The sequence below is a fragment of the Peromyscus californicus genome, unplaced genomic scaffold (assembly GCF_007827085.1).
Source record: "Peromyscus californicus insignis strain IS unplaced genomic scaffold, ASM782708v3 Scaffold_3__1_contigs__length_106647218, whole genome shotgun sequence".
NCBI classification, from domain to species: domain Eukaryota; kingdom Metazoa; phylum Chordata; class Mammalia; order Rodentia; family Cricetidae; genus Peromyscus; species Peromyscus californicus.
The window spans coordinates 62,429,134-62,447,425 of NW_026294551.1; the positions used below are offsets into that span (position 1 = coordinate 62,429,134).

At 49.6% G+C, this 18,292-nt stretch overlaps 1 protein-coding gene across 3 annotated transcripts in view; it reads left to right on the forward strand.

The window, feature by feature from the left end:
• Top3a (DNA topoisomerase III alpha) overlaps positions 1-18,292 on the forward strand; it is a 54,024-nt gene that overhangs the window by 22,468 nt on the left and 13,264 nt on the right. For 2 of the 3 annotated variants that reach the window (XM_052757280.1, XM_052757282.1), the window contains 7 exons: positions 630-738; positions 1,838-1,981; positions 2,090-2,260; positions 2,522-2,622; positions 4,686-4,760; positions 15,114-15,196; positions 16,916-17,123. In XM_052757280.1, the coding sequence (XP_052613240.1) occupies positions 630-738; positions 1,838-1,981; positions 2,090-2,260; positions 2,522-2,622; positions 4,686-4,760; positions 15,114-15,196; positions 16,916-17,123 (891 nt within the window). The remainder of the gene's footprint in view (positions 1-629; positions 739-1,837; positions 1,982-2,089; positions 2,261-2,521; positions 2,623-4,685; positions 4,761-15,113; positions 15,197-16,915; positions 17,124-18,292) is intronic. The other variant, XM_052757281.1, reaches the window with a different exon arrangement.

Sequence of the window (18,292 nt, forward strand, 5' to 3'; positions counted from 1 at the left end):
TCTCTGTGTAGCTTTGCGCCTTTCCTGGAACTCACTTGGTAGCCCAGGCTGGCCTTGAACTCACAGAGATCCGCCTGGCTCTGCCTCCCGAGTGCTGGGATTAAAGGCGTGCGCTGCCGCCGCCGCCGCCGCCGCCGCCACCACCACCCGGCCCTCAGTCCCATTTCTTGATGGACTCTGGTGTTGCTTTGTTTTTGTTTCTGTTTGAGTTTTTTGTTTGTTTGGTTGGTTGGTTGGATTTTGTTGTTTACTTTTGAAGCATGGTTTCACTCTGTAGCCCAGGCTAACCAGAAACTCATAGTGGTCTACCTCAGTGTAATCCAGTGCTGGGGTTACAGACATGAGCTATGTTGCCTAGCTAAGTCAGGTTTCTTTCTTTAAATTTAACTTAGTTTTGTTTTATGTGTATAGGTATTTTCCTGCATGCTTGTCTGTGCACCACATGCGTGTCTGGTGCCCCCGAGGCTAGAGGAGGGTCAGAGCCCCCGGAACAGGTGGCTGTGAGCTGCTGTGTGTTCCTCTGGAAGAACAGCCACGGAGCCATCTCTCCAGCCTCCTAAATCAGATTCTTTAGTGGAAAGGAGCCAAGTAATTTCCCTGCTGACTGCACTTTCCCCTTGTAATTTCAGAAGACTCTGGAACGAGAGACACAGCATTGTCAGGCACTGGTGATCTGGACTGACTGTGACAGAGAAGGTGAAAACATCGGGTTTGAGATTATCCATGTATGCAAGGCTGGTGAGTCTACTGCTGAGTGTCTCTGCTTGGGGCTAGTTAAGAGGGCTCTGGCCAAGTTCCTCAGTCATACACAGAACCGTGCACATGCACATACATATCATTAAAAATTTTATATATATATATATATTATATATAGGTTTTGGAGACAGGGTTTCTCGGTGCAACAGTCCTGGAACTCACTCTGTAAACCAGGCTAGCCTCTCAGAGATCCAACTGCCCCTGCCTCTCAAGTGCTGGGATTAAAGGTGTGTGCCACCACTGCCTGGCTTCCTAAAATAAAATTTTAAGAGATCTTTTAACTGTTCAAGTTGTTCTTTTTCCTAAATTTAAGCCAAAAGATCCAAGTAAGATTTAAGTCTCAAAAAGTTCACCAAAAGTATCTTAGTTCAGCTGAAATTGACCCCATTGTCATTTCTGACAACACTTAAATTAAATTCTAGCTGGGCAGTGGTGACACACGCCTTTAATCCCAGCACCCGGGAGGCAGAGCCAGGAGGATCTCTGTGAGTTCCAGGCCAGCCTGGGCTACAGAGCGAGATCCAGGACAGGCACCAAAACTATACAGAGAAACCCTGTCTCGAAACACCAAAAAAAATAAAATTCTAAAACCTTGCCCAGCCTGAATACAGGGGGAGGTGCTTGGTCTTAGGGCAGTTTGATATGCCATGCCTTGCTGATGCCCGTGGGAGGCTGGCGCCTTTCTGAGCGCTTATGAAGGATGGATAGGTTGAGGGGGAGTGGAAGGGGAGGAGGGAGGGGTGGTGGTGTGGGGATGTGAAAGAAATAAATTTTTAAAAAGGATTATAATACCTTTTCCCTCTTTGCTATTTGTATTCCATTAATTTAAACTGATAGATGTCGTGGTGGTTTAAGAAGAGCAGTTGCAAAGCCAGGTAGTATTGGTGCACTTCTTTAATCCCAGCACTCTGGAGGCAGAGGCAGGCTGATCTCTGTGAGTTCGAGGCCAGCCTGGTCTACCGAGTGAGGCCCAGGGCGACACAGAGAAACCCTGTCTGGAGAAAGAAGGAGAAGAGCAGTTGCTTTTGTGCTGCTGCACTTAAGATTAAGTTTGGCGTCTGTGCTTCCTTCTCTCCTACAGTAAAGCCCAATCTACAGGTATTGAGAGCCCGTTTCTCTGAGATCACGCCCCGTGCCGTCAGGGCAGCCTGTGAAAACCTAACTGAGCCTGACCAGAGAGTAAGTGATGCCGTGGACGTGAGGCAAGAGCTGGACCTGAGGATTGGTGAGGAGCTAGATGGGGCTGCCCGTTGCCTGAGTGGCACCTTGGCGTTAGGTCCTGGGACCAAAAGTAACGTTATGCTTCATGCTCTCTTGTTCCCTCCTTTTGTAGGAGCTGCCTTCACACGGTTCCAGACCCTGCGGCTCCAGCGGATTTTCCCTGAGGTTCTGGCAGAGCAGCTCATCAGCTATGGCAGTTGCCAGTTCCCAACGCTAGGGTTTGTGGTGGAGAGGTTCAAAGCCATTCAGGCTTTTGTGCCAGAAGTCTTCCACAGAATTAAAGGTAAAGCTCCAAGGTTCTTTGCTCTGGGGTCTGCAGGCCCCGGGAAGACAAGGGGTCTGCAGAGCTTAGTGAAGGTTTGGTTATTGTTCGGCCTTGCTGCCCGTCACCCTGCCCTGTCATAGTGTCAGAGTCCACTGAAAGTCCCTTACTGTCCGGAACTCCTCCCTGAATGAAGAGCTTTGATTTTCCCTGGAATGTATCATTTTCTGTCTGTCATATGGTGGCTTGTCTGAGACAGCTCTGTTTGTCTCTCCAATACAGTAACTCATGACCACAAAGACGGGACCGTGGAGTTCAACTGGAAAAGATACCGTCTCTTTAACCACACAGCCTGTCTTGTCCTGTATCAGCTCTGTATGGAGGTGAGGAGCTCTTTGAGAAGCGCTGTATGCACTCCCAGCAACTCTTTCCTGCTGGTTCCCGCTGGACTGTGCTTGCATGTTGGCTTAGAGTTTATACCCCCAGGGCCTGCAAGATGGCTCAGTGCCAGCTGCCGAGCCTGAAAACCTGAATTAAACCCTCGGGAAACAGATGGTGGAAGGAGAAAACCAACTCCTCAAGACTGCTGTCTGTGTTCCACATGTGAGCCTGTATGCGTGTGTGCGTGTGTGCTTGCTTGCTTGCTTGCTTGTTTGCTTGCATGCATGCACATGCACACATCACTTTTTTTAGGAACCAGCATCATTAGAAACCATGAAAACAGCACTAAACATGTGTAAAGTGGTCAGTTATGATGGTGCATGCTTGTAATCCCAGCCCTTAGGAGGCTGAGGCAGGTTCAAGGCTAGCATTGTCTATGTAGTGAGACCCTGTGTTGTGCAAGTGTTAGAAATTGATGGTGCTTCATGGACAGATACTGACATGAAATTACCTTAGAATGAGCTTTATTAGAGTTATAGGCTATGACGATGGCCAGCCTTAATGATGCTCATAAAATGGGACAGCATTAGAAGAGATTTAGTAACAGACTGTAAGCAGCATGACAGAATCTTAAAGGAAAGCCTTGGATTCTGGAAACAAAGGGCTGTTTTTGATTCTTACAGGTTAGTGTTTTGTTTTGTTTTGTTTTGGACAGAGGAGGTATTCCACAGCACAAGTGGGGTCATGATTCAAAGGTGGTTCCTGGGGAGTCTGGGATTTCTCCCCATAGACTCCCAGCTGAGGCCTGTGTTCTAACAGTCACAGCAGGAACTTGTAAGATCTTTGTCCTAAGGGAGGGCCTGCAGTAGGGAATGCCTGATTTGTGAGGCAGTGGTAGGTCCTGATCAACAGCAAAGAGAGCTGCGTATAACAGTGCATTCACTTAGAAGGTAGAAGCAGGAGGATCAGCTCAACTCCTGCTGAGTTTGAGTCTAACCTGGGCTACATGAAACCAAGTCTCAAAAAAAAAATTAAGTAGAACTTTTAGATAAAGTCAGAAATTTTAGAAGTAGATTGCTGAAATACATACTTTCAACAGAGATTAGGATGAGTCTTCTAAGCCCGTTTATAGCTGGACCCCTGGATCTTGGAAGGAATTTAAACATTTGGCCCAACCTCCTTCCATTGGTCACAGAGAAAGTGCAAGTCACACATGAAGGAGGGAATTTTGGAAAACGATATTGCCAGGACAGAAATTGTTTATAGAGAAAGTCATAGAAGGTGACCTGGTGTAGTGTGGGGACTGTTTATTCTAGATGATGTGAGGGTGACATTTGAGCAACTGAACTCTATCCCTAGGACCCACATAGTGGAAAGAAGAAACCACTTCCTGCAAGTTGTCCTCTGGCCTTCACATATGCTTATGGCATGCACAGGTTGCCCCCCACGTGCCTATAATAAATTAGTGTAATCATAAACATCTATTGCACTTCTGCTTGGCTATTATGCCAACTAAGTGGCAAGTGACAGACTTTGAGCTTTTTGGGAAGAGCAGCTGGTTCCCACTCTTGTGAAAGAGAAATTTGGATTGTGATATATAAATCTCTTTAGGAAACCATTTAAGTTTATGTCCATTCACAGTGTCTTTGAAAGTTTTGCAGTTTGTATTGTATAACTTTCGCTGTTTATATCTCAAGTATGAAGGTATGTGATGCTAAGGTTGGAACCCTAGGCCTTATGCATGCTAGGCAAGTGCTCTGCCCCTGACTTACACTCCAACCCTATTATCCTGAATTTAAAAAATAAAAAAATGTAACAGGAGCATGTGTAGGTTGAAGACTTGACTCAGATCACAAACTATGGAATTTCATCAGTTCTAGACCACCTACAGACTTGTGAAAATGTCTTTCAAGTCTTGGCTTGAGTAGGAAGGAAATAATGGCACCCAGTTTCAACTATGCATGATATTATATGGGATGCTCCCCTGATCACCGGCTGATCAAGCACAGGGGCTTGAGGTGGTATACTCCAGGCTAATGTGGGCTTTGTGTGCTTCATTTTCTAGGATCCCGTGGCAACTGTGGTTGAGGTCAGGTCTAAGCCAAAGAGCAAGTGGAGGCCTCAAGCTTTGGACACTGTGGTATGTTCCAGATAGGTTGTTCCTGCTATTCCAGCCTCTAAGGAACAGTTACTTTCTGTTGTTGGGGCTACAGTTTTGCATGGACTATGGCCTAGTGGAAGGAAGGAATATCATTCAAATCTCAAGGCCACACAGAAAAACACTCGGAAGACCTGAGTTAGCTCAGCCTCTTAATACAACTGTTATATAAGGTATTGAAACCAAAAGAGGAACACAAGCAATCAATAATGCAATCTTTATATAATCACATAATTTTGATGTCTTATTGGTCCTTTTTTAAATTTTTGTTTATTTATTTTGATTTTTTTGAGATGAGGCCTCTAATGGGGTCCTAACTGTCCTGCAGCTCACTATGTAGACCAGGCTGGTCTTGAACTCAGAGATCTGCCTGCCTCTGCCTCCTGAGTGTGGAATTCAAGTCATGCACCACCATGCCCTCCCTGCCTTTGTCAGATTGTCAATAGAAAAGAACAGCTTACGGTATTAGAAAGCCTCAAACTGAAAGACCCCCGACTGGAGTCTTCCCTCTGGAGAGACCCTCGCCCAGAGATCACACCGAGACCACAAGTCAGATGCAAACAGCAAGAGGCTTTATTCAGGAACACGGGTACCCGGGGCGATACAGTCCCTCCAGAGGCTGAAGAGACTGGCGCGCCCACGGGCTGGAGTGGAGGGTTTTTATAGGGTTGGGCAGCGGAAGGGCGGGTACAGAAGCAGGAAGCATAGTTTACAGGGTTCTGATTGGACGATTCGTATGAGGCCAGGTTCAAACTCAGGACAGCTCGTGGTTTTTCCCCCGAGCTCGACACGCCTGCTGACTTGGCTCTCATCCAGGGTACAAGTTGTTTTTCTGACCTCTAGTTACTTTTCAGGCCCTGCTCAAAAATGGCGTTAGGCTAAGCAAGTATGCTGGGGCCCTTCATTCCCCCATTTTCTTATCTCAGGGAATGGAATCCTCCATTCATGGGGAAGAATAGGGATGTGGCTCCATTTCCACCTGGTTGAGTCGTTGGTATTGTTGGGTCAATACCAAGGTCTGAATAGTAGAAACGCGTTCCCTGATAAATTGGACAAGTCTGTTTAGGATACAGGGCCCGAGCGTCAGAAGGAGCAATAAAATCAGAAGGGGTCCCATAAGGGTGGAGATGAGGGTGGTGAGCCAGGGGGACCTTCTGAACCATCCTTCAAACCATCCCTGCTGTTCTTCAAAGAGTTTTTGTCTTTGCTCTAATCTTTTTCTTAATCTAGCCATGCTATCTCTCACCACCCCAGTATGATCCACATAGAAGCAACATTCTTCTTTAAGGGCGGCACATAACCCCCCCTCCTGCAGGAAGAGGAGGTCTAATCCCCTCCGGTTCTGCAGAACTACTTCAGACAGGGAGGTGAGTGACTTTTCCAAGGCACTCACGGATTCCTCCAGTGCCTGGATATCGGTATGCATGGCAACCTGGAGTTGTCTGAACTGGTTGGTTTCCATGAGGGCAGTGGTACCTGTGCCTATTCCGGCAGCGACTCCTCCCATAGTTAACCCACCTAGTATCAGGGCCAAGGTTAGCGAGACTGGCTCCCTTTTTATACGGGGGACCCGTCTCATATCGGGCATAGATATCTTCAGGTGCACGGTAGACTATCTTGGGGTACAGTTCTATGAGCACACAATAATCGGCCGTGTTGGCTAGTATTGAGGAGGAGAGGCATGGTGTAAGTCCAGTGCTACAGGCCCAATAAGTCCCGTTGGGAGCCACGAGATAGTGGGGTCCTGGAACAAGTGCCTGGGTGCGATTACACAGGTGTTGGTGGGTGTAGGGTACTATCCCCAGACATAGTCCTTGTCCTGACACCTCGGAGATTGTGAGCTTATGCTGAGGTGTCGAGGCACATCCTGACGGGGTGAAGAAGAATTGGTGAAGCTTCCGACTACGGCCACCCCCTCATAATAGGGGGGTGTGGAGACTAGGCATAACCAGCATTCCTGAGTCTGATTTGGGTTGGTAACATTGAGGGCTGAGTAAGCGCCCTCTATAAGATTCAATAGCCGGTCTCCCGTACCGGGCCTGGGTGGCTGGAGGGTGACTGGGGTTATAGTGGCATTCGGAGCCGTGCTTGGGCGAATGGCCGAATTGGGTCGGGGGGTAGCCCTCGGGGGTGCCGGAGTGGGTAAAGAGGGGCGCTTTTGGTCAGAGAGAACCTGGTTGGGACCTATAGAGGCGGAGGGCTCTGTGATTTTAAGCCTAATCGTAAACACGACTCCCTGGTCCCATCCCGTCATGTAAAGTCTAAGTCCCCATGTTCTACCTTTAATCCAGTCTTGTGTTATCTCCCTTCCCTTTTGAGTAAAAGATATATTCAGGGGGTTGCAGGTGAAATTTACACAGGGCCCCCCCCCTTTCCAGTAAGTGTTATCTCTTCCTGACGTGACAGTTCCCCAACAACGTCCTTGAGTAAGAGGACGCCATGAGTGGCTTTCTCTTTGGGTAGCCCTTTTTACCCTAATGAGGTCCCAAGTGGATGAAGGCTCCCAATAGGTATTACCAGTTGTTTCACATCCCCATGCTTTACAGAAGTAACTTTCATAACCCCCACATTGTCTAATCATCTTTCTGTCCCTACCATCCCGGGGGCAGACGTAAAAGGATAGTTGTGACAGGGCTGCTCTGGTTTCAGGGTGACCACATCCATATCTCCCGTCACTACATTTGCAAGTTCCCTTACCATCCTGACAGACGTCTGGTGCTCTGGGGTTCATGGGGTCAGTGGTAGGGATGTCCCAGTCCCCTGACCCTGCTACTAGTTGGCAGAGATCTGGATGCAAGTTGGGCCACCATGTGAAGGGGGTGTGAAGGGCGGTCGTTTGCCAGACCGTCTCCCCAGTTTGTGAGATAACCTGCCAAGTGAGCCTCTTAACTAGGTGCGGGCTCTCTGCCGCCCTAGTCCCCTGGGGGTAGGCAGAGATTAAGAGGAGGGGGAGGAAGAGGAGCCGCGGGCCAACCTTAATTTTAGGGGGTTTCGTGTGCGGCGCACTGTCCATGTTGACTTTCTGGATCCTGCTGGGTCGGGTTCCCTGGCAGCCTTCGCATGCGAGGCGTGGATCCATGCAGCAATCCCGTCGACCTTGAGTGCAGTGGGGGTGGTCAGCAAGACAGTGTAGGGCCCCTTCCACCGTGGTTCCAGATTCTTGGTCTGGTGTCGTCGGACCCAAACGGAGTCCCCGATCTGGAAGGGGTGGGGCACCACCGGCTTGTCTAGCTGCTCCTGGTAGGCCTTGGCCAGAGGCTTCCAGATCTCCCTCTGCACCAGTTGGAGGGCTTGAAGATGTGCCTCTAAAGTAGGGGTGGTAGCAAAGGAGGAAATATCAGGATGGAGAAAGTCTACAACAGGAGGTGGGGCCCCATACATGATCTCAAAAGGGGTTAGGCCGTGTGGGCCAGGAGTATTTCGGGCTCGGTAGAGAGCCAAGGGAAGAAGGAGCACCCAATCTCTAGTGCCAGTTGCAAGCGTTAATTTGGTTAAAGTCTCCTTGATTGTTCTATTAGCTCGTTCTACCTGTCCTGAGCTCTGGGGGAGGTATGCACAATGGAGTTTCCAATCAACCCCCAATAGTTTGGCCACCTTCTGACTTACCTGAGAGACGAAGGCAGGCCCGTTATCCGACCCCAATATTTGAGGCATCCCATACCTGGGGAAGATTTCTTCCAACAGTTTCTTTGTTGCCACGTTAGCCGTCTCATTCTTGGTTGGAAATGCCTCGATCCATCCAGAAAAAGTGTCCACGAAGACCAGGAGGTACCGGTACCCATAGAGTCCGGGTTTTACTTCTGTAAAGTCTATTTCCCAATGAACACCAGGACGATGGCCTCTTTGGCGGGCCCCCTTGTTTAGATGAACCTTTCCTGCGTTGACTTGAGCACAGGCTGGGCAGGTAGAAGTTACCTGCTGAAGTACCTGATCCTGGTTCAGCAGCACTGTCCAGGTGTTTTCTCTGTCCAATAGGGTCTTCATCTTGTTTTTGCTCAAATGGGTCAAAGCATGGAGGAATCTTAGCATGTATCGGGTATGGGAGGTTGGCATGACCATCCGGTCCCCTAGTATATATGCCTGTCTTCCTTGTTCCCAGTCCGCCCCCATTTTCTTTGCTAGCTCATGGTCTTCTGGGCTATAGGGCACGGGGTCTCTCTCAGGCTGTGGTTCTTGTATGGCCATCAACTGGCTGCTCCCTGCTGGCTGGGAAGCCACAGTTCAGGCAGTCAGATCCGCCAGCCGATTCCCTCTGGCTACCGCAGAGTCATCCTTTTGATGCCCTGGGCAGTGGACAATACTGAGTTGGAGCGGGAGGAACAGGGCCTTTAGGAGGTCTAGGATCTCTTTTTTGTTTTTGATTTCCTTACCCGCGGACGTCAGCAGGCCTCTCCGTCTGTAGATTTCCCCGTGGACATGAGCAGTGGCGAAGGCATATCTGCTGTCAGTATAAACTGTGAGCTTCTTACCTTCTGCCATCTGGAGAGCTTGGGTGAGCGCAATCAGTTCTGCGCGCTGGGCCGATGTCCCGGGCGGGAGTGACGATGCCCATACTACTTCCGATTCGGTGGTTATAGCTGCCCCGGCTCTGCGTTTCCCCTCCTCCAGGAAACTGCTCCCATCTGTGTACCAGACAGCGTCTGGATTCTTAAGCGGCTGATCTGTCAGATCAGGGCGGGTGCCATGTGCTTCGGCTAGAATCTGGAGGCAGTCATGCTCCACGGAGGGGCTAGGCAGTGGCAGCAAGGTAGCAGGGTTAAGGGAAACTGTCGGCCCAAAATTTACCCGGTCTGAGTCCAGCAGTAAGGCCTGATAGTAAGTCATTCTGGCGTTAGAAAGCCATCTGTCCGGTGGTTGTCGGACCAAGGCCTCCACTGCATGGGAGGCCAGCACAGTCAACGGCTGTCCCAGAGTCAGCTTCCCGGCATCCTTAAGTAATACGGCGATGGCTGCCACCATGCGGAGGCATGATGGCCATCCTGTAGCCACCGGGTCCAATTTCTTGGACAAGTACGCTACAGGTCTCCTCCAAGGTCCCAGTCTTTGCACCAGTACCCCTTTGGCAAAACCTGAGTTCTCATCCACAAACAGCTCAAAGGGCTTGGTTAGATCTGGCAGACCCAGAGCCGGGGCCTCGAGTAAGGCCTTCTTGATCCGTTGGAACGCTTTCTGATGCTTCTCCTCCCATTGGAACATGGCCCCTGGTTTAGTGAGGGGGTACAATGGGGCTGCCAGTTCGGCAAAGCCAGGAATCCAAAGGCGGCAGTACCCAGCCGTACCCAGGAGCTCTCGAACTTGGCGGGGGTTCCGAGGAGGGGGGATGGAGATTATCGTCTCCTTCCTCGCTCTTGTTAACCATCTTTGCCCCCCGCTCAGGGTGTAGCCCAGGTAGGTAACCTTGTCTCGGCATATTTGAGCCTTTCTGGCTGAGGCTCTATAGCCCTTTTGTACAAGTCTGGCCAATAAGGCTCGAGTGCCCTCCAGGCACTCGGTTCGACTCCTGGCCGCCAGGAGTAGATCATCCACGTACTGGAGCAGAGTCAGGGTTGGGTGTTCGACCCGGAATCCGGCCAGATCTGCATGTAGGGCTTCATCAAAGAGGGTTGGGCTATTTTTGAAGCCTTGAGGGAGCCGGGTCCAGGTTAACTGTCCCGAAAGCCCTTTTTCTGGGTCCCTCCATTCAAAAGCGAATAGCATTTGACTTTGAGGGTGCAGTCTCAAACAAAAGAAGGCATCCTTCAGGTCTAGCACAGTGTACCAGACGTGGGTCGGTGGGAGGGTGCTCAGAAGGTTATAGGGGTTGGGCACCGTGGGGTGTATGTCCTCCACCCGCTTATTGACCTCTCTCAAGTCCTGGACCGGCCTGTAGTCCCCTGTCCCCGGTTTCTTAACAGGCAAGAGAGGGGTGTTCCAAGGGGACTGGCAGGGCTTTAGCACCCCTTGGTCTAGGAGCCTTCGAATATGGGGCTTGATCCCCTCATGAGCTTCCCGTGACATTGGGTATTGTCTAATTGAAACGGGAGTTGCGGAGGCCTTTAGTGAGATCACCAGCGGTGGCTGATCGTGTGCCAGCCCCAAGCCCCCAGTCTCTGCCCAGGCCTGAGGAAACTCTCTCAGCCAGTTCTGTAGTTCCTCAGGAGATTTCTCCGGGGGTTCTGGTTCAAACAAACGGTATTCTTCTTCTAAACTGAGGGCAAGGATTTGTAGAGAGTCTCCTTTAGGACCCGTGACCCTCGGTCCCTTCTCATCAAAATAGATTTGTGCCTTCAATTTGGTTAATAGGTCCCGTCCTAACAGCGGATGGGGGCATTCAGGTATGTGCAGAAAAGAGTGAGTTACTTGCCCTGATGCCAGTTGGACTTTTCTCTCGGCAGTCCAATAATACCTCTTGTTTCCAGTTGCCCCCTGCACCAGTGCAGAATGCCGGCTAAGAGGCACTCCGGCATGGGTTAGGACTGAATGTTCGGCACCAGTATCAACCAGGAAGGTCACGGGCTGCCCCCCGATCTTGAGGGTTATCCTAGGCTCAGGGGGGGGCTCCTGGCCTCGACTCCCCTAGTCTTCCAGACTAAGGAGGTCTACAGTCTTGGGCTTGGGCCGGCGGGGTCCTTGTGGCTTCTTGGGGCACTCTCGGGCCCAGTGTCCCTTCTCCTTGCAGTAAGCACATTGATCTTTATCAAGGGGTGGCCTCCTTCGCTCTCCCGACCTATCTCCCTCTCTCCGCTGTCCCTGAGACACAACGGCGGCCAAAACCTTTTTTATCTCCCTATGCTGTTTCTTGTCCCTTTCCTCTTGTTTCTGCCATCTCCTTTCCTCACGCTCCTCAGGAGTTTCTCTCTTATTGAACACTTTCTCTGCTTCCTTCAATAAGTCTGGCAAACCTAGCGCCTGTAAACCTTCCAGCCGCTGCAATTTGGTTCTGATATCTGAGCTAGACTGATAGATAAATGATAGGATGACACCTGGTGCTTGCCCTGGGTCTTCTGGATCATACGGAGTGTACATCCTATAAGCCTCCTTCAGCCTCTCTAAAAATGCAGCGGGTGTTTCTTCCTTTCTCTGTATCACATTCCTTACCTGGGCCAAATTGGTAGGCCTTCTGGCGGCCGCTCGGATACCCGCTAAGAGCAACTGGCGATAGAGACGTAGATGCTCCCTACCTTCAGGTGTATTGAAGTCCCAGTCTGGGCGGGTCAAGGGAAAAACTGCATCGATGATATTTGGGAGTTGGGTTGGCCTCCCATCGTCGCCCAGAACCTGCTTCCGGGCCTCCAGGAAAACTCTCTGCTTCTCCTCTACTGTTAAGAGGGTCTGCAGGAGCTGCTGACAGTCGTCCCAAGTCGGCCTGTGAGTCACTAGGATGGACTCAATTAGGCCAGTTAAGGCAACAGGATCCCTGGAGAAAGGGGGATTATGTTGTTTCCAATTATAGAGGTCTGAGGCTGAAAAGGGCCAGTACTGCAACTGGCGATTCGGCCCCTCTCTAAGCGGGAAGGCCCTGGACTCAATAGGGGGGCCATCCCGGCGGCCGCGGAGGCGGCCGGCAATGGGGGACGGGGCTGCGTCCTCTTCTTCAGTCCCGTGGGTCCTGCGAGTCGAGGTGACTTCCGGATCTGCCACGGGCACGGCCGGGGACGCCGCCACCGGGGCGGCGGCTGGGGCCGCTTTGGCCGGCTCTCCAGGTGGTCCGGCTCGATATGGTGGTGGGTCCTCCGTCAGGAGATCTATAAGGGGAGTATTGGGGTCTGGGGGAAGGACTGGAGGCTTAGGAGTCTCCTTGTGAGGGAGCACGGGGTAAAGGGAGGAGTCTGGGTTGGGGGGCGCAGAAGGCCTAGAGACTGGAGGGGGCTGCGGAAGGAAAGGCTTAACCCATGGAAATGGGTTCTCGACCAGTGATCTCCAGATGGTGATATATGGGACCTGGTCGGGATGCCCATAAGGGCTAGGGGCGAATACCTTACCCTCCACCTGCGAAATAAGAGAGAGGTTAAAAGATCCCTCTCGCGGCCAGCCGACATTCATCATGACCCATTCGGCCTCGCAGAAGGTGATCCATTTCTTCTTCCTGACAATGACACCTTCATTGTTTCCTCGGGCCTTAACATCGGACCAGTGGTCCTTGGTTAGGCTCAATGGGGTGGCGACAGCTTGTCCCATGGTGGTCTCCAAATAAAGAAGGGTTAAACACGCAACGAGAAACAAACAGACAAGACAGACCACAGAATTTTTCGCTGCGCGGCTCCGGCGTAAAACCGAAAGCAAAAACTCAGATGGGGACGCGGAGTGTTTGAATTCTCCGTCCCCTGCCAGTACCAGTCCCCTGCCAGTACCACGTATCCTTCTGATGCGTGGGTGGCCCCGAAAAACCGTGCCCCAGAGGGGACTTCCCGTGCCCCAGAGGGGACTTCCTGTGCCCCAGAGGGGACTTCCCGTGCCCCAGAGGGGACTTCCTGTGCCCCAGAGGGGACTTCAGATACCCGTGGAACGTCTTCCAGGGTTTCGGTGGGCGAAGTCCGAGCTCGTCAGCTCCTTCAGCCCCCACCGACTCAGACCTGACTTAGGACGTCCGACGAAAACGAAAGACAAGTAAACAGACTGAGACAATACAGACAGACAGTGGCTGGCCAGCTTACCTCCTGACAGTGGGTCGGTGGTCCCGAGGCGGGGGTCTCAAATCCCGGACGAGCCCCCAAATGAAAGACCCCCGACTGGAGTCTTCCCTCTGGAGAGACCCTCGCCCAGAGATCACACCGAGACCACAAGTCAGATGCAAACAGCAAGAGGCTTTATTCAGGAACACGGGTACCCGGGGCGATACAGTCCCTCCAGAGGCTGAAGAGACTGGCGCGCCCACGGGCTGGAGTGGAGGGTTTTTATAGGGTTGGGCAGCGGAAGGGCGGGTACAGAAGCAGGAAGCATAGTTTACAGGGTTCTGATTGGACGATTCGTATGAGGCCAGGTTCAAACTCAGGACAGCTCGTGGTTTTTCCCCGAGCTCGACACGCCTGCTGACTTGGCTCTCATCCAGGGTACAAGTTGTTTTTCTGACCTCTAGTTACTTTTCAGGCCCTGCTCAAAAATGGCGTTAGGCTAAGCAAGTATGCTGGGGCCCTTCAAAACAAAGGATGTTTTTCAGTGTCTAGTGGAAATTTTTGAGAGTTGAGTCATGTTTTCTTAAGTGTGGTTCTCACATTGCCTTTATTAGCTTCATTCTCTTGTCAGATTACTTATTAAGAAGACAGATTTTTCCAGGCAGTGGTGGTGCATGCCTTTGATCCCAGCACTCGGGAGGCAGAGGCAGGCAGATCTCTGTGAGTTTGAGGCCAGCCTGGGCTACAGAGTGAGTTCCAGGACAGGTGCAAAGCTACACAGAGAAACCCTGTCTCGAAAAACCAAAAAAAAAAAACAGATTTCAATAGGAGTGGTAGCACTTGTCTGTGAGCCTAGCTATCAAGGAAGCCAATGCTAGCTAAGGCTAGCCTGTGCTACATACAAAGCTCTTGTGTTTTTTTAAAAAAAAAAATACACCATCTGGGGCCAGGCAGTGGTGGTGAATCCCTTTAATCCCAGCACTCGAGAGGCAGAGGCAGGCACATTTCTGTGAGTTCAAGGCCAGCCTGGTCTACAGAGTGAGTTCCAGGACAGCCAGGGCTACACAGAGAAACTGTTTCAAAAAGAAAAAAGGAAAGAAAGAAAAAGCAACAACAACACACTATCTAGGCATGGTGCTATAAACCTGCCAACTCCTTGGGCAAGTATCAGTTGCACATTATGGTGAAGAACCACTCACTGGCTTCCTTAGGAAGATGTGATGGATGCCCGTGGTGATCATTGCATTTGCAAGGTAGAGGCAGGAGAGTCAGGAGTTCAAGGACAGTTTGGAGTATATGAGATACTGTTTCAAACCAAAGAAAAAAATATTTTTTTATTTATGTTTTTGTAGTTTTTTGAAACAAGTTTTACTATGTAGCCGTGGCTGGTCTGGAACTCAATAGACCAGGTGGCTGGTCTGGAACTCAATAGACTGGGCTAACCTAAATCTCACAGAGATCTGCCCATCTCTACATTCCAAGCACCACCACGCTCTTATTTGTGTTTTCTTGTTTAATTGGTTGGTTTTGTTGTTGTTCTTGTTAAAAATACATTTTAAACAAACAGAACCCCTACCAGTCGTGATCTGCCTGGCCGACCAATCCCAGGAGTCTTCCCTTGGGCAGTCTTCCCCTCTTGGCATGATGGCTGTAGCTGAAGTGACAGGGCCAGACCTGCCTGAAGATGAAGTAGGCGCTGTGTTGAGCTCTGGCTCACAAGCTTCATCCTTCGATCTCTTGACAGGAGCTGGAGAAGCTGGCTTCTCGGAAATTGAGGATAAATGCTAAAGAAACCATGAGGGTTGCAGAAAAGCTCTATACACAAGGGTGAGTATAAGAGCTCACGGAGCAATCTGAAACCACCCTCCCTGCCTTTCATGCTGGGAATTTATCCAGGCCTTGCACACAGTAGGTAAGCATACTGCCATTGTGCTAAATCCTGCTCTTGGCCCCTCAGCCATTCTCCTGGGTCCTGGCAAATGTCAGCCAGCAGGCAGCACCTTTAGGAGCTGTTTGCCTGTTAGAATCCTCCTACCTCTGGGGTCAGTGAGTGCCCTAGCAGTGAAGTGTCCTTATTATCCACTTACCTCTGCTTGAGAACATGAAAGGTGGGTTGTCCAAATTGAGTGTTGTAAGTATAAAATGCATAGTAGATTTTAAAGATGTATGTGAAAATAAAGCACAAAACATTCAAATTTCTTTCTTTTTTTAACACTAAGGATTAAATCTAGGTCATCCCTCACGCATGCTAGAATGCTAGACACTGCCACATGTCAACAGTTCTATCGAACAGTTTAGTGGGTTATATTGTTTCTTGTTTTTTTTGTTTTGTTTTTTGGTTATTCGTTTTTATTTTATGCATATGAATGTTTTGCTTGTATGTATGTCTGTGCACCACATTTGTGCCTGGTGCCAGAAGAGGCCAAAAGAAGGAATTGGATCCCCTGGAATCGGAATTACAGATAGATGTGAGTTTCCTTGTGGGTGCTGGGAATTGAACCCAGGTCTTCTGGAGGAACAGTCAGTGCTCTGAGACATCTTTCCAACACTTGGGCAACATTATTCTTAATATGCTTTAAGAAGTTGTAGAGGGCTGGACAGGTGGCTTGGTGGTTAAGAACACTAGCTACTCTTACAGAAGACCCAGGTTTGATTCCCAGTACCAGATGGCTCAAACCATCTGTAACTCCAGTTCCGGAGGATCTGACTTCCTCATCGGACCTCCGAGGGCCCCAGACATGTACCTGTTGCACATATATACATACAGACAAAACATAAATAAGCCTAAAAAAATCTTTTAAGCTGGGCAGTGGTGGCGCAGGCCTTTAATCCCAGCACTCGGGAGGCAGAGCCAGGTGGATCTCTGTGAGTTTGAGGCCAGCCTGGACTACAGAGCGAGATCCAGGACAGGCACCAAAACTACACAGAGAAACCCTGTCTCGGAAAAACAAAAAAAATGAAAGAAAAATTATAGAGAGGCTGGAGAGATCGCTCAGTGGTTAAGAGCATTTGCTGCTCTTGCAGAGAACCTGGGTTCAATTCCCAGCACCTACATGGTGGCTCATAACCATCATCTCTTACTCCAAGTCCAAGGGATCCAATGCTGACTTCTGGAAGCACCAGGCACAGTTATGGTGCACAGGTGTACATATAAGTAAAGCACATAAATAATAAAATAATAAAGTTAATTTTTAAAAATTATAGAAGAATGTGCTACTGGAACAGTGAAGTCCATTGAGGCTCACACCATCCAGGGTCCTTCTGTCAGACTGATTGTTAAGAGGGACCAGTGGTATGCCCAGGCCATAAGGAACTGCAGAGTCTTAGGCCTTCATCCTACCTTATGCTTCTGCTTTCTTGTCTGTATGTTTCCGGGGTGACCTAGCAGGAAAGCCCGCTGCTTTTCGCCCCTTAAGGGGCCTTATCTCCAACTGCCAGGTTAGGAAGTTGACGGTTCCATTGGCAGTGTCAGGTGGGTGGCTACAACTTCCAATTACAAACCAATGAAAAGACCTACTCATGTCCTTTGGTGTACCTTTCTCTTAGGTACATCAGCTACCCCCGAACAGAAACAAACATCTTCCCCAAAGACTTAAACCTGTTTGCCTTGGTGGAACAGCAAACCCTGGACCCACACTGGGGAGGATTTGCTCAGAACATTCTAGAGCGAGGTGGCCCCACTCCACGAAATGGGAGCAAATCTGATCAAGCTCACCCTCCCATTCACCCCACCAAATACACCAGTGGCTTGCAGGTTAGTTTCTCTGCGTGTGAATCCTGCTGGAGCACAGTGCAGGTACAGGGTGGGTAGTAAGGCTGGACTTTGCTCTGTGGGCTTTGGGTTCTGGAAACAGTGATACCAAAATGTCTTTCATTTCAAGAGGGAGCCTTCAGTGAATCTGTTTTTGTTTTAAATTTCCAACCTTTGTGTTAAGACAAGTCTCACTATGTAGACCAGGCTGACCTCAAGCTCAGAGATCCAACTGTCTCTACTCTCCAAGTGCTGGGATTAAAAGTATGTGCCGGGGGCTGGAGAGATGGCTCAGAGGTTAAGAACACTGACTGCTCTTCCAGAGGTCCTGAGTTCAATTCCCAGCAACCACATGGTGGCTCACAACCATCTGTAACGAGATCTGGTGCCCTCTTCTGGCCTGCAGGCACACATGCTGTATACATAATAAATAAATCTTTAAAAAAAAAAAAGTTTATTTAAAAAAAAAAAAGTATGTGCCACCATACCTAGTCTTAGTTATTTTTATTATATTTTATTCATTGTGGGGGAGGGGCACACATACCACAGCTTATGTGTGGAGGTCAGAATTCATTCAAAGGAAGTAACAGGAGCTCTACACAGATAGTCATGTGTTTAAATGCATGTTATGTGTTTACTGTTTAAAAATGATAACATTTGGGCTGGGGAGATGGAATGGGTAAATGAATCCTTAAAAGAGGAATTGTGGCTGGGTGGTGGTGGTGCTCACTTTTAATCCCAGCTCTTAGTTAGCAGAGGCAGGTGGATCTGAGTTCAAGGCCAACCTGGTCTACAGAGTAAGTTCCAGTACAGCCAGGGCTACAGAGAGAAACTCTGTCTCAAAAGGGGGTGGGGATGTGTTTTAGATATATGAGTGTCTCCTGGGCTTTTTTAGTAGGTGAGCCTCACTAAATCTTGCTTACCTGACTGATGGAATATTACCCCCCACAAATCACTGCTTGAGTGCATGCATGAAGGTAGTCCAAAGCTATTGTGTCCAGTGCTGCCTGTCTCTATTCAGAAAGTATCTTGCTAATTTCTTGTTCTTTTACCTCGTTTCTGTTTATATGAGGCTCATATCAGAGAAGCTGTTGCTTACCTTTGCCTGTTTAGGGTTGTGAATTTTTCCTTATGAGTTACACCTTTAATTCTGATACTCAGGAGGCAGAGGC